The sequence below is a fragment of the Dendrobates tinctorius genome, unplaced genomic scaffold (assembly GCF_039654945.1).
Source record: "Dendrobates tinctorius isolate UK_male_01 unplaced genomic scaffold, ASM3965494v1 ptg000165l, whole genome shotgun sequence".
Lineage (NCBI taxonomy): Eukaryota > Metazoa > Chordata > Amphibia > Anura > Dendrobatidae > Dendrobates > Dendrobates tinctorius.
In genome coordinates, this window is record NW_027361832.1 from 6,788,376 (window position 1) to 6,803,143 (window position 14,768).

General features: G+C 44.7%; 1 protein-coding gene across 3 annotated transcripts in view; it reads left to right on the forward strand.

Annotated features, from left to right (window-relative positions):
• ANKRD46 (ankyrin repeat domain 46) overlaps nucleotides 1-14,511 on the forward strand; it is a 37,927-nt gene extending 23,416 nt beyond the window's left edge. For 2 of the 3 annotated variants that reach the window (XM_073550444.1, XM_073550443.1), the window contains exons 4-5: nucleotides 10,731-10,826; nucleotides 11,178-14,511. In XM_073550444.1, coding sequence (XP_073406545.1) covers nucleotides 10,731-10,826; nucleotides 11,178-11,394 — 313 coding nt within the window. In that variant the 3' untranslated portion in view covers nucleotides 11,395-14,511. The remainder of the gene's footprint in view (nucleotides 1-10,730; nucleotides 10,827-11,177) is intronic. The other variant, XM_073550445.1, reaches the window with a different exon arrangement.
• The last annotated feature ends 257 nt before the right edge of the window (nucleotides 14,512-14,768 follow it).

The window sequence follows — 14,768 nt, forward strand, 5'->3', positions numbered from 1 at the left end:
GCTCTTTTAAGGGACGGAGTCATCATTCCGGTCCCTCATCACAAAAGGTTCAGAGGATTTTATTCAAACCTTTTTGTGGTTCCAAAGAAGGACGGGACGATGCGACCCATTCTGGATCTCAAACTGTTAAATCAGTTTGTCAGGGTACGGCGATTCCGAATGGAATCTCTCCTATCAGTTGTCGCTTCCATGGAAAAAGGAGAATTCCTAGCATCCATCGACATCAAGGACGCTTACCTTCACATTCCGATCTGCCCGTCCCACCAGCAGTTCCTGCGTTTTGCAATTCACGAGGAACACTTCCAGTTCGTTGCCTTGCCCTTCTGACTCGCCACTGCCCCCAGGGTCTTTACCAATGTCATGGCGGCTGTCATGGCCATTCTCCATACTCGGGGAGTAGTGGTGTTACCGTATCTGGACCACCTGCTCATCAAGGGTCCGTCCCAGCCTGCGAGGAATCCGTGGAGATAACAGTAAATACACTTTCGCGCCTGGGGTGGAAGATAAACTTCGAAAAGTCTTCCCCAAAACCAGCTCAGCAGATTTCCTTTTTAGGAATGATCTTGGACACTTCCGGTGGATTTGTCATTCTCCCTCCAGAAAAGACGCAAGCCTTACAACAGGCAGTGCGGACTCTTTCCCGACCAGCTTCCTACTCCATTCGTTTCAGCATGAGAGTTCTCGGAAAGATGGTGGCTGCGAGGGAAGCAGTTCCATTTGCACAGTTCCATCTCCGTCCCTTACAACATGCGTTGCTGTTAGCTTGGGACAAGAACCCGTTCTCCCTGGACCGTCGGATCCTTCTGTCCCTGCAGGTCAGGCAAGCCCTCAGGTGGTAGACACTGAGGTCCTCCCTGAATCAAGGGAGGTCTTTTCTCCCTGTAAGATGGTTGGTAGTAACCACCGACGCAAGTCTTCTCGGCTGGGGTGCGGTCTTTCGTCGACCCGAGAGTCACGTCTCCCCATCAACATTTTGGAGATACGAGCGATCAGATTTGCTCTACGGAGTTTCCACCATCTCCTCGCAGGTCACCCCATCAGGATCCAATCCGACAACGCCACGGCTGTAGTGTATATCAACCGCCAGGGAGGTACCCAGAGCAGGATGGCCATTCATGAAGTGAGTCACATCCTCCATTTGGGCCGAGACCAACCATTCGCCCATCTCAGCAATTCACATCCCGGACGTAGAAAATTGGGCGGCAGATTTCCTTAGTCGCCAAGGCATTGCCTCGGGAGAGTGGTCTCTTCATCCGGAAGTCTTTCAGCAGATTTGTCATCGTTGGGGGACTCCGGATGTGGACCTCATGGCCTCCAGACTAAACAAGGTGTCTCGGTTCATTGCCCGATCGCTCGATCCATGCGCCATCGGAGCGGACGCCCTAGTTCTGCCATGGCACCGGTTCCGGCTCCCGTACATCTTTCCCTCTCTTCCCTTGCTTCCGAGGGTCATCAAGAAGATCAGAGCGGAGGGTGTACCAGTGATCCTAGTCGCGCCAGATTGGCCGTGCCGAGCATGGTATGCAGAACTAATACAACTAGTCGCTGGCATCCCCTGGCAACTTCCAGATCGCACGGATCTGCTTTCTCAGGGCCCAATTTACCACCAGAACTCCGGGACCCTGTCTTTGACGGCGTGGCCGTTAAATCCTGGATTTTAGCACAGGCTGGGTACTCTCACGACGTGATTTCCACCATGATTAGTGCTAGAAAGCCTGTGTCCAGGCGTATCTATCACCACACCTGGAAAATCTTTTCATGGTGCAAGGATCATGGTCGATCCCCCTCTGGTGTTCTCCATTCATAGAATCATAGAATCGTAGAGTTGGAAGGGACCTCCTGGGCCATCTGGTCCAACCCCCTGCTCAAAGCAGGATTCGCTAAATCATCCCAGTCAGATGTCTGTCCAGCCTCTGTTTGAAGACTTCCATTGAAGGAGAACTCACCACTTCTCGTGGCAGCCTGTTCCACTCATTGATCACTCTAACTGTCAAAAAGTTTTTTCTAATATCTAATCTGTGTCTCTTCCCATTCAGTTTCATCCCATTGCTTCTAGTCTTTCCTTGTGCAAATGAGAATAAAGTTGATCCTTCTACAATGTGACAGCCCTTTAGATATTTGTAGACAGCTATTAAGTCTCCTCTCAGTCTTCTCTTTTGCAAACTAAACATTCCCAAATCCTGCAACCTTTCCTCATAAGACAGGGTTTGCAGACCGGTCACCATTCTGGTCGCTCTTTTCTGAACTTGCTCCAGTTTGTTGATGTCTTTTTTAAAATGTGGTGCCCAAAACTGGACACAATATTCCAGATGAGGTCTGACCAAAGAGGAGTAGAGGGAAATAATGACTTCACGTGATCTAGACTGTATGCTTCTGTTAATACATCCTAGAATTGCATTTGCCTTTTTTGCTGCTGCATCACACTGTTGACTCATATTCAGTCTGTGATCTATTAGAATACCCAAGTCTTTTTCACATGTGCTGTCACTTAGCCCTATTCCTCCCATTCTATATATGCTTTTTTCATTTTTATTGCCCAGATGTAGTACTTTGCATTTCTCCCTGTTAAAAACCATTCTGTTAGTTGCTGCCCACTTCTCCAGTTTATTTAAATCTTTTTGAATCATCTCTCTCCTCTCTAGTATTAGCTATCCCTCCTAGCTTTGTGTCATCAGCAAATTTAATCAGTTTACCCTCAATTCCTTCATCTAAATCGTTGATAAAGATGTTGAACAATACAGGGCCCAGGACAGAGCCCTGTGGTACCCCACTTGAGACATTCTTCCAACTGGATGTGCAGCCATTTACGACCACTCTTTGGGTCCGATCACTAAGCCAGTTATGAATCCACCTAACAGTTGCCTTGTCCATTCCATACTTAGTCATTTTTTCAATAAGGATTGTATGAGAGACTTTGTCAAATGCTTTGCTGAAGTCAAGATATACTATATCTACAGCATTTCCTTGATCCACCCAATCAGTGATACCGTCATAGAAGGAAATTAAGTTAGTCTGACATGACTTATTAGTTACAAACCCATGCTGACTCTGTTTAATCACTTCATTCTTATCCAGGTATTGACATACATGTTGTTTAATAATTTGTTCAAAGATCTTTCCTGGTATAGAAGTCAGACTCACCGGCCTATAGTTGCCTGGGTCCACCTTCTTCCCCTTTTTGAAGATAGGAACAACATTTGCTCTTCTCCAGTCTTCTGGCACTTCTCCTGTTCTCCAAGAATTTTCAAAGATTATGGAGAGGGGTTCAAAAATTTCTTCTGCTATCTCCTTCAGTACTCTGGGGTGTAATTCATCTGGACCTGGAGACTTGAATTCATTTAGGTTAGCTAAGTGTTTCCTCACTATCTTTCTGTTTATAGATATCCTGGATTCTTCTATTCCCTTAATAGGACAGTGAATAACAGTTGATGTTGCATTTCCTTTCTGAGAGAAAACAGATGCAAAATAGGAATTTAAAAGTTCAGCCTTCTCAACATCCTGTCTTACCATTTCATCATTTTCATCCTGTAAAAATACTATAGCATCTTTGACTTTTCTTTTACTTTTGACATATCCCCAAAATCCTTTATTATTGCTTTTGACATCTCTTGCAAGCCTCAGTTCATTTTCAGCTTTAGCTAATCTGATTTGTGCCCTGCAGGTTCTGCAGACAGCATTATATTCTTCTTTAGATATGCCTCCCTCTGTCCATTTTATAAACATTTTTTTCTTCCTTTTTAGCATGTGCTTAAGTTCTGTGTTCATCCATCCTGGTTTCCTTAAATGCTTCCTATTCTTCCCTCTTTTCGGAATTGTTAACAACTGTGCATTGAGAATTTCATTTTTCAAGATTTCCCATCCTTCCTGGACATTTTTGTCTTTAAGGATATCCAGCCATTGGATCCCTCCAATTCTCTTTCTGAATCCCTTAAAATCTGCCTTTCTGAAATCTAACCTTGACGTCTGAGTCTTCACAGGTCTTCCACCTCTAGTTATCCAAAATTCTAAAATAGCATGGTCGCTACCTCCTAGGGTCCCAGCCACTTTTACCTCCTCAACCATTTCCTCCCTGTTTATAAGGATTAGATCCAAGGTAGCAGTTCCCCTTGTTTTCTCCCTTACCTTTTGGAAGATAAAGTTGTCAGCAAGAGAGGATAAGAATTTCCTTGACCTGTTAGTTTTGCCTGAGAGAGATTCCCAACAAATGTCTGGATAGTTGAAATCTCCCATGACAACCATGTCATATTTTTTGGAGAACTTGGCCATCTGATGCATAAAGAGTTCATCTATATCTTCGGCTTGCACAGGCGGCCTGTAGTAAATGCCTACAATGGTGTCCTTTCCATTGTTCTGTCCTTGTATTCTTACCCAAACAGTTTCCACAGAACTCCCAGTCTCTGAAGCTTCAATCTCTGTGCAGATATACGCGTTTCGAACATATAATGCGACACCCCCTCCTCGTTTATCAAGTCTGTTTCTTGCAAATAAGTTGTATCCTTCTAGTCTTGTATTCCAATCATGTGTATTGTCCCACCAAGTTTCAGTGATTCCAATGACATCATATTTCTTTTCCTGTGTTAGTAGTTCCAATTCTCCTTGTTTGTTGCCCATGCTTTGTGCATTAGTATAGAAACATTTTAGTTTGTGATTGGTTTCTCTTTCTCCAATATTTTTATTAATTAGATTCTTTCGTCTTTGTTCTTCCTTTCCACTTCTAATAGCAGATTTCTCAATAGCATTTGTCAGGTGTATGGCTTTTTCTGGTCTTTTGCTTCCCTTCCCATGTTGTTCTAGTTTAAAGCTCTCCTTACAAGTGTAGCAAGGCGACTTCCAAATACATGCTTTCCAGTCTTCGTAAGGTGCACCCCATCTCTAGCAAGTAGTCCATCGTATAAGTAGTTCACTCCGTGATCCAGAAATCCAAATCGTTGCTGACGGCACCATTGACGTAGCCAGTTGTTCACCTGCAGAATCTTATTCCACCTCCTTGTTCCATGGCCATCCACTGGGAGGATGGAAGAGAAGACCACCTGCGCTCCCAGTTCTTTCACTTTCTTGCCTAAGTCTTCAAAGTCTCTGCAGATGGTTTCCAGGTCGTTTCTTGCGGTGTCATTTGTCCCCACATGTAGTAGCAGGAATGGGTAGTCATCTGTAGGTCTGAAGAGTCCTGATATCCTGTCAGACACATCTTTAATTTTTGCACCTGGAAGACAGCACATTTCTCTTGTAGTTATATCCGGTCTGCAGATAGCGGCCTCTGTTCCTCTCAGCAGGGAATCCCCCATGACCACCACTCTCCGTTTCTTCTTCACAACATTTTTCTTTCTCCATCCAGGAGGACTCTGAAGGCGTACAAGGTTGCTGTTTGTTGGCAGAGTCTTATCCTGATGTATTTCTTCATCGTTTTCCTGCGTGAGAGCCTGGTACTGGTTTCTGAGCAGTATGGGTGCTGACTGCCTCCTGATCCTCCTGCTTCTCTGGGTCACATGTCTCCATTCCTCTGTTTCTTCAGGTGCACTTCGAATTTCTTCTCTTTCTGTAACATGAAGAGATAATTCTGCTCTGTCCAAGAACTCTTCACCTTCCTTAATGATCTTCAACGTAGCTAACCTCTCTTCGAGATTTTGCAACTTTTCCTCCAACAGGGACACAAGCTTGCATTTGTGGCATGTGAAGTTTGGCTTTTCCACTGGTAAATCTGTGAACATGTAGCAAGAAATGCAGCTCACCAAATGGCTCCTGGCCTCTTCCATCTTGAGATTTCTTAAAAACGATGAAAGATGAGCCAAATTTCGGCGCGCGGTTTTTCCGACTTCCTCTTTTCAGCTGCAACGGCCAAAACCCAGTGATCGTTGAGCTCGCGGAGACTCTTCACTTATCCCAGAAGGCACTGGGAATATGCAAATGATCTCCTCAAGACTCTTCCCCTGGTTTTCCGATTTCCTCTTTTCAGCTGCAACGGCCAAAACCCAGTGATCGTTGAGCTCGCGGAGACTCTTCACTTATCCCAGAAGGCACTGGGAATATGCAAATGATCTCAAGACTCTTCCCCTGGTTTCCGGCTATATTGGAGTTCCTTCAATGCGGATTAAAATCAGGCCTTGCGCTTAGCTCGCTCAAGGGCTAAATTTCGGCCTTGTCAGTGATTTTCCAACGCAAGATTACCACCAAACCTCAGCTCAAGACGTTCATTCAAGGAGTTTCCCATGTGGCGCCTCCTTATAGAAGGCCATTGGAATCATGGGACCTTAACCTGGTTCTTGGGGCCTTACAGGAGGCTCCTTTCGAACCACTGCAGGACGTGTCATTGACCGCTCTCTTTTGGAAAGTGGTCTTTCTAGTGGCAATTACGTCAATCAGACTAGTTTTGGAATTGGCAGCCCTGTCCTGCTGCTCTTCATTCCTGAATTTTCATCAGGACAAGGTAGTTCTCAGGACGTCCCCATCCTTCCTGCCCAAGGTCGTCTCCTCTTTCCATCTCAACAAGGAAATTGTTTTGCCTTCCTTTTGTCCGGCGCCAGTCCATCGCATTGAGAAGGCCCTCCACACCCTGGATGTGGTTAGGGCGCTGAGACGGTACATCTCGCGGACGGCTCCCTTCCGCAAGTCAGATGCCCTGTTCATACTTCCAGAGGGGCATAGGAAGGGTCTAGCCGCTTCAAAAGCAACGTTAGCCAGGTGAATTCGCTCAGCGATTCAGGAATCCTACCATGTCAGGAACGCGCCTGTCCCAGCGGGGATTAAGGCGCACTCTACCCGGTCAGTGGTCGCCTCTTGGGCCATTCGGCACCAGGCTTCGACTTGGTCCAGTCTGCATACTTTTACAAAACATTACCAAATTCATTCTCAGGCCTCTGCGAATGCAGCTCTCAGTATACGCATCCTGCAATCGGCAGTACCTCAGTGTTGACTCAGTGGTACATGAGGTATTAGCAGATGTGTGCTCCCCACCCAGGGACTGCTTTAGGACGTCCCATTGTCTGAGTCCCCCAATGAGGCGTAGGAGAAATAGGGATTTTTGTGCACTCACCGTAAAATCCTTTTCTCCAAGCCATTCATTGGGGGACACAGCACCCGCCCTGTTTAGCCTACTGGCTCATTTGTAGCATTCTTAGGTTTTGACATAGTTATAGTTATTGTTGACTGTTTAAGCTCCTACTGCTTTTTTCACTGAACTGGAGATATCTCATCCAGCGAGAGGGTGTATACTGCAGGGGATACTTTACTATCCAGCTATCTCTTTTCCTGCAAATGATGTTGATATTATACTGACGAAGAACAGTTATAAAAGTGGTTTTCAACCGGCAAAGCAGGGTGCTGGGAGCGGTGCGCTCCTGAAGTTACTTCGCTAAGGAGCCCGAAAGTAGCATGATCTGTTTACCTAGGTAACCGGCCACTCTGAGACTGCAGCGGTGGCCTGTTACATTTGCAACAAATTGTATGCTGTAAAGTAAAGAAAAATATCCTGCATTCTTGAGAAAGGAAAGGGTTTATAATAAGAGGTAAATTGCAAAGTTGCTTGTTTTTCAAAGCATTATGCAATTTTAACCACATAAGAACTTGACAGCCCCAATAAAATGTAACACTTTTGTTGGAATCTTAAGGCGTGTTAAAACAGTAGTAAAAAATTCACTTTTTTCTTGTCTTGTGGTTATCCGTACACCGGTCATGAATATTTTGCAAGCTCAAAACGGCTCTTTATTTATTTATTTTTTTACTTTGGTTTTTTTTTTTTAACTGTTTTAAAGTAAAGTTTGGTTCAAAAATTGGAACTAATTTGCAACGATAGCTGGCATACATAAACTCCCAAGGGGACTGGAGCACATTAACAATATATTTAGGGGACTTTTCAAAAAGCCGCTAATGATGAATTGGGCGAAAACATCTGGAAACCATTACGTCTGTATACAATGGTGACCATTGCAAAAAAACGCGAACATAACTAGAATGAACTTAAAGCAAAGGTGCAAATAAAAAAACTGCAAAACATTAAAGAAAAACAGGCTCAAATGCAATAATGAATAGGGCCCCTTATGTGCTTGAAATTGTCTGAAAAAGGTTGAAACAACTTCAAGACGTGTTTTATACTGTCTCTACAGTCCAGCATTAAACTGCATGTTGGTAGCACCATTGGATTTTACTTTTTTTTTTGCACTGTTGAAAAGTTCAACTGATCTCTCGGTTGGGCGAGAAGGATCTGAACAGTAATGAACTGCTGCCAGAGTGTCCCGGAAGGAAGGGGGTGAGCGTGTCTGGAAGGGAAGGGGCTGTACGTATCCTAAAGAGAAGGGGCTGTGCATGTCCGGGAGGAAAGGGGCTGTGCGTGTCCGGGAGGAAAGGGGCTGTGCGTGTCCGGGAGGAAAGGGGCTGTGCGTGTCCGGGAGGAAAGGGGCTGTGCGTGTCCGGGAGGAAAGGGGCTGTGCGTGTCCGGGAGGAAAGGGGCTGTGCGTGTCCGGGAGGAAAGGGGCTGTGCGTGTCTGGGAGGAAAGGGGCTGTGCGTGTCTGGGAAGATAGGGGCTGTGCGTGTCCCTGCAGCAGCTCCCTCCTAAGGGAACCCAGTAGCAATCGGCTGAGCATCCCTGTGTCATGGTAGCAGACCGTCTTCATGGTGGGAACATTGCGTTCTACTCTCACAATTATCTGTTGCAAACTTGCTTTGAATTTTCGGATGACGGACTGCATAACGGCAGATTACTGAAACCGTTCTTGGCAAGAAGTGTCGGGTCGTAATTTACAGGAATACTTTGCTGGAACCAAAAAATAATGCACATTGCAAGTCTCATAAAGGAGAGTTGGTGTCCATTTATTACTGCAGTTATCAAATGACAGCATTGGCTAAGTTGTAAATTGTCAACAGATCCTCCAATGTTGTGCAGTACTCTGCTGTCATGGGGGTACCGCGACAGAGTGGTTTCCTCTATTTCAGGGGTCGAAGATCACAGCATTTGGCTACACGCACGCCTGCACTGGTTGGATATGCTTTGCTTTCCATTTAGCAATGCAGATTGCCCTTGTTCGTTGGTTGCATGGATTAAACTCTTCTGCTTGTCTCCTAAAGCATTTCATCCTGAGTTATCTCACCTGTTCTGACTTTCTCCACTCCCCTCATGTATAAGTACTCACCTCTTAGCTGGGGTAGTTGCCAGTGATCACTTGCTATACCTTGGAATTGGTTTGGAGCTGTGAGCTATGGAAAGAGAAGTTGTCTCCATAGATTGCTGTTTGGAAGTTTGTCTGGTGTTATTGTTCTCCTTATTTCCCTTTTGGTTTGCCTTTTATTTCCTCTCCCTTTTATATACCATTCCTTAGTCTGGGTGCGCTGAGAGTGATTGCTGTTTTCTTTACCCTTGTCAGTTTCCTTTTACATCTATTGAACAGGACTAGCATTCCTGCTGCCTCACCCACTAGACAGGGCTGTGCTTAGGGAAAGACAGGGATTAGGGACGTGATCACCGCGAGGGGTGAAATAACCCATCTAGGGACATCAGGGAGCTCAGGGTTTTGCTGGGCAAGATTCAGGGGTGTCCCACTAATCCTTCCCTAGTTGCATTGCTTCCCTTCCCATCTGGCTCCTTGGTGGAACATGACAGCGGCACTTCATTTTTACATAATGAGACAAGATAAAGAAAACTGCAGAAAACGAGGAGAACGTGTTGGTTAGGTCAGTCATTCAGACATCTGTTTGTTTTGGGGTTTTTTTGCTCTTTCATGGGGGTTGGGGGAAGAGGTCTTAAATTGATAGTTTTTCAGCAAAAAGTTGGATTTGATTTTCATCCTTTTTTTTCATCCATGTGCCCATTTTTACCATCACTGTGTCATCCCTTTTATGCAAAGAAAAAAGAAAAAAAATTCCAGGCTTCTTCTTTCCATTAAACAGTAAAATTTGGACCCATTGATTTGAATGGATGGGTTTGATCCATGACTGATGAAAACACAGACATGTCTCAGATCTCGTTTTTTTGCAGAAATTTGGTCCCCCAAAAAAACGATCACTTGTGAACTGTGCCATAGACTAAATAAGTTTTTTTATGAAATGGGTCATTGGATGATGAGCTGGATATGAGGGGTTTCCTGCTGCTGGGATGGCATGGGATACCAATGATCAACTGTGATCTGTGGGAGGATCCAGCAGAAAATGTTACATACGACCAACAAAGCATTACAATATGTAATGCACAAGCTATGGACTTGTATGTGGATCTATTTTTTACTTCTTTGTCTCCGGCAGGAGTACACCGCTTCACTGTCTCCCTACTTCCTGCTTGATTGGCAGTGCGCTTCTGCTTGATTGACAGTGTGCTCCTGCTTGATTGACAGTTCAGACCTGTGGTATCGTTTTGCCGCTGACCCAAACTGCATTCTGGATGCTGCTGTATGAGGCATCTTTACCTTTGCAGCATCAGAGGTGTGAAGTTTCACTGAAACCAACTGGGGTTTTTAGCTAACCACTATGCGATCAAGCCATCTTCAGAGCAGCACTTACAAGCCCTCTTGCAAAGAGCTTATAAGCATTGCAAATGTTCACCACTGTTGCTAGACTGCAGAGGTGGCCAGCAACCTAGGCAACAAGCTAAAAAAATCACTTGGTGGTTGGAAATCGAGAGAATTTTTAATATTAAGTAAATTGCAAAGTTGCTTGTTTTTAATGTGCGCATCAAATGACAAGTCCGCGGCAGGACCACAGCGACTTCGCTCTGTGCTCCAAAACTGATCGGTCTCTGTCTGTACAGGGGGAGACCTGTCAGTCTAGGGGAGAGATCGCTGGGCTTCTGCCTTACACCGGGATTAGTCATCCGACACACAGTACCCGACTGGCTTTTCAAACTGTAAGTTAAACATACACGGGTTGCAATTGTACTGTGGTTTGGGCAGCATTAAAGGGCTTTTCCCACGAACAAAGTACATTTTGATTAATAAATCTTTAAATAATTTCCACAATTGGAAGTGTTAAGAAAAAAAATGTTCTGACCTCTTGGATAAACCTCCTGCGTTCCTCACATAGCTGTGGGATATGAAATAGTATTTAGGTTCAGTACCCCTTTATCTTTTTCATATCTGTCAAAATTGGCATGCCGAGTGACATTATAATCTAATATCCAGTTCAAGTTGTTCTAATGAGTTGCATATGTACGAATGGCCGTGTGCTGACGTGTCTTTTTTTTTTTTGTTTCTTGCAGCGCTATGGAAAGTCATTCCCTCTTGAATCCAAACCTTCAACAGGGAGAAGGAGTCCTGTCCAGTTTCCGCACCACCTGGCAGGAATTTGTGGAGGATCTTGGATTTTGGAGAGTGCTCCTCCTTCTCATTGTCATCGCCCTACTTTCCCTGGGCATTGCATATTATGTCAGCGGGGTGCTGCCATTTGTGGAGAATCAGCCCGAACTAGTTCACTAGAAGAGGAGCTGAGGTTGCTCGCGAGTCCAGCTTCTCGATCCGTGCCGGTGCGGTGCTGACTGTGCGCGCTCTGCTTGTGGATTGAACCACTTTACATCACCCCACTTCTCATTACATGATGGGACGTTATCAGAAGGTCTATGGCAAGGTTTCTCCATATTGAAGGACATAGGACGTGCTCTATTTTACTGTGCATTAGATGGAACAAGACTCGGGTTAAGTCTCACTACCTTTTCCTATTCATATGGAGGATTTCTACTTCCTTTGGCTCCGGACGAACGGCCTTGCAGATGAAGATCACCGTTCTAGTTGGATTTCATTAACATTTCGTTCCCTCTTACCATGTGTGGTCTCATAACCTGAAGTGTTACGTTTATTCGTTTTCCTGTATTAATTTCCTATTAAATGTCGGTTTTGTCACATAATATTACATGATCGCCACTTAGGTTCACCTATCAGTCTGTAATAATGGAATATTTACCAATTGTATCCACACAGGCTTGCCGCTATGGCTGTTGAGTTGGTAACCAAGCTTCCATTTTTAACTACGCTATCTTTCAACGCTTCGACCTGAGGCTTAAAAGGGTTGTCTCCAAACAACATATCCTCTATCCACAGGCTGGGCGATAAATGTATAATTGCACGGGGTCCTGCTGCTGAGACCCCCATAGATCTCGAAAATGTGAGGCCCATATTCATCAATTTGAATGAAACAGTAGTGAGCATGTGTGACCACCACTCCTACAGAAGTAATTGGTGCAAAGGTCGCACATGCTCACTACTGCTCTATTCACACAGAGGATTTGGGGTAATTATTCAGTGGGGGTCCCAGGGTTTTGATCAACCTTTATCATTTCTCTATCATGTATCCTGTTAACATACATCACATACAATTTTAAATAGCCTTTATACATCCCACCCCAAGTTCCTGCTACTCCGTTTCTAAATCAGAGCCCATAAATAAATAGAATTCTTGCTAAGGGGTCAATTCAACAAGGTTTTTGGTGTAAAATAACTTAGTCACACACTTTTTGCTCAAAATTGTGATGACTTTTGGTATTTTCAAGCTAGACCCAGGCAGCTCCTCCAATGTGGACTTGACATTTTACGTCATTTTAGTGACTTAACCTACACCAGAAGCATTACCCCAGGCCCTGACTAGAGTAGCATCTTATGGAGGTGCACGCCAGTGAGAAGATGCTCTGAATTCATTAGGCGGAGAGCGCCTCTTAAAGAATTAGGCACATCTTACCCCACCACGCCTCTTTATTAATACTGGCATGTACAAAGTCAATCTTAATACATCAGCTCCGATATGGGGTGGATTCATGCAGTCAGACCCCCAAAAAGTGATAATCACTCACTAGTCTCAATCTACCACCACCCCCCCCCCCCCCCCCAAAAAAAAAAAAAAGTTCCCCGTTTATGTAAAGTTGGAGCAGCTGGTAATTCCTAATATTTCCACTGACTATACTAAACTGTTTTTGAAACTTTTTTTTACTTACTGGTAACAGACCTTGTTTTTTGTACATAGATAATGTACTGCAGTGTTTATTGTAATGTATATACACATTGTCACTTTCTGCTTTTCTTCCATTGTGCGTTTATTTAACTTTTTTTTTGCTTCTCAAATGTGTGTAATTTTTTTTTTCTTTTTTTTTTTTTATGTCCTTGTTTTTTTTGTATTTGGACCATTAACTTCATGGACAAATCTATGGTCAATAATGTATTATTGTAAGGCTGCCTATTGACGTCATACATTAAAACAATTGTTTGATTTCTTTAGCTATCGATCAGATCACTTATAAAAGGGAAAGTGGTCTGCTTTAGTTCCTGGGAGCATCAATGACCCCATTTTCCTTTTATTTTTACCGTATATACCCGAGTATAAGCCGACCCGAGTATAAGCCGACCCCCTAATTTTGCCACAAAAAAACTGGGAAAACTTATTGACTCGAGTATAAGCCTAGGGTGGGAAATGCTCCATAGAATATTCCCCCATATGGTGTCCCCAGAAGAAGCTCCATAGATTGTTCCCCCATATACTGCCCCCATAAGAAGCTCCATAGATTGTTCCCCCATATGCTGCCCCCATTAAAAGCTCCATAGATTGTTCCCCCATATACTGCCCCCATTAGAAGTTCCATAGATTATTCCCCCATATGCTGCCCCCATAAGAAGCTCCATATTGTTCCCCCATATACTGCCCCCATAAGCAGCTCCATAGATTGTTCCCCCATATACTGCCCCCATTAGAAGCTCCTAAAGATTATTCCCCCATGTGCTGCCCCCATTAGAAGCTCCTAAAGATTATTCCCCCATGTGCTGCCGTTGCTGCAGCATGTAAAAGTAAAAAAAATGACATACTCACCTCTCCGTCGCTTGGTGTCAGATACTCACCTGTCCTGCGTCCATGGCTGCTCACCGCTATCTGCTACGTCATCAGTCAGTGACGTTCAGACTGCAGGGGGCGCGGCGCGCACTAACCACGTCACCGCACCCTCTGCTGTCTGAAGTCACTGACCAATGACAGACAGCAGCAAGCAGCCATGGACGCAGGACAGGTGAGTATCGCTATACTTACCCGTCCTGTCACTTGAGCCCCAAGCTTCTCCGCGCTCTCTCTTCCTGCGTTCAGCGGTCATGTGATACCGCTCATTAAAACTCATGAATATGCGCATATTCATGAGTTTTAATGAGCGGTACCACGTGACCGCTGAAGGCAGGAACAGAGAGCGCGGAGAAGCTGGGGGCTCAAGAGACAGCGTCAGGACGGGTAAGTGTGACCTGACACCCCCACCCCCTCTCCCCCTCCGACCCCCCGGTGTATATGACTGGAATATAAGCCGAGAGGGGGACTTTCAGCCCAAAAAAACGGGCTGAAAATCTCGGCTTATATTCGAGTATATACGGGTATCAGTTTTTTTATGCATTAAGTCCAGTAATAGTTTTGTGAAAGGCTTAGAGTGTGTGGCGAGGCTTACTAAATCATATGTAATGGTGCCTGATTCACAGAAGATAAATTGCATCAGTATAATAATGGTCTGATATAATAACGTGGTAGATAACAGTTGGTTTGTCTGTGTATGAGGTGAATTAAAAAACTGATTAATAGTTGTGGTTTCTGGTGGTGGTGATGTTTTCTTCCTCATCCTGGTGTGTTGGTGACTTGATGGAGCGGCTGGCTGGTATGTTTAGTTCATTAGAGAACCTGCCCCTTCCCTGTCACTGCAAATACAAAGATGTGGCCGACTAATAGGCATGACCTCTTTCAGCAGGATAACGTGCTGCACCCCAAATCCTCTAAATGTATAGTTGGAGGAACACGAAGAGTTTACAGTGATGGACTGGCCTCCAATTTCCCCAGGCCTAAG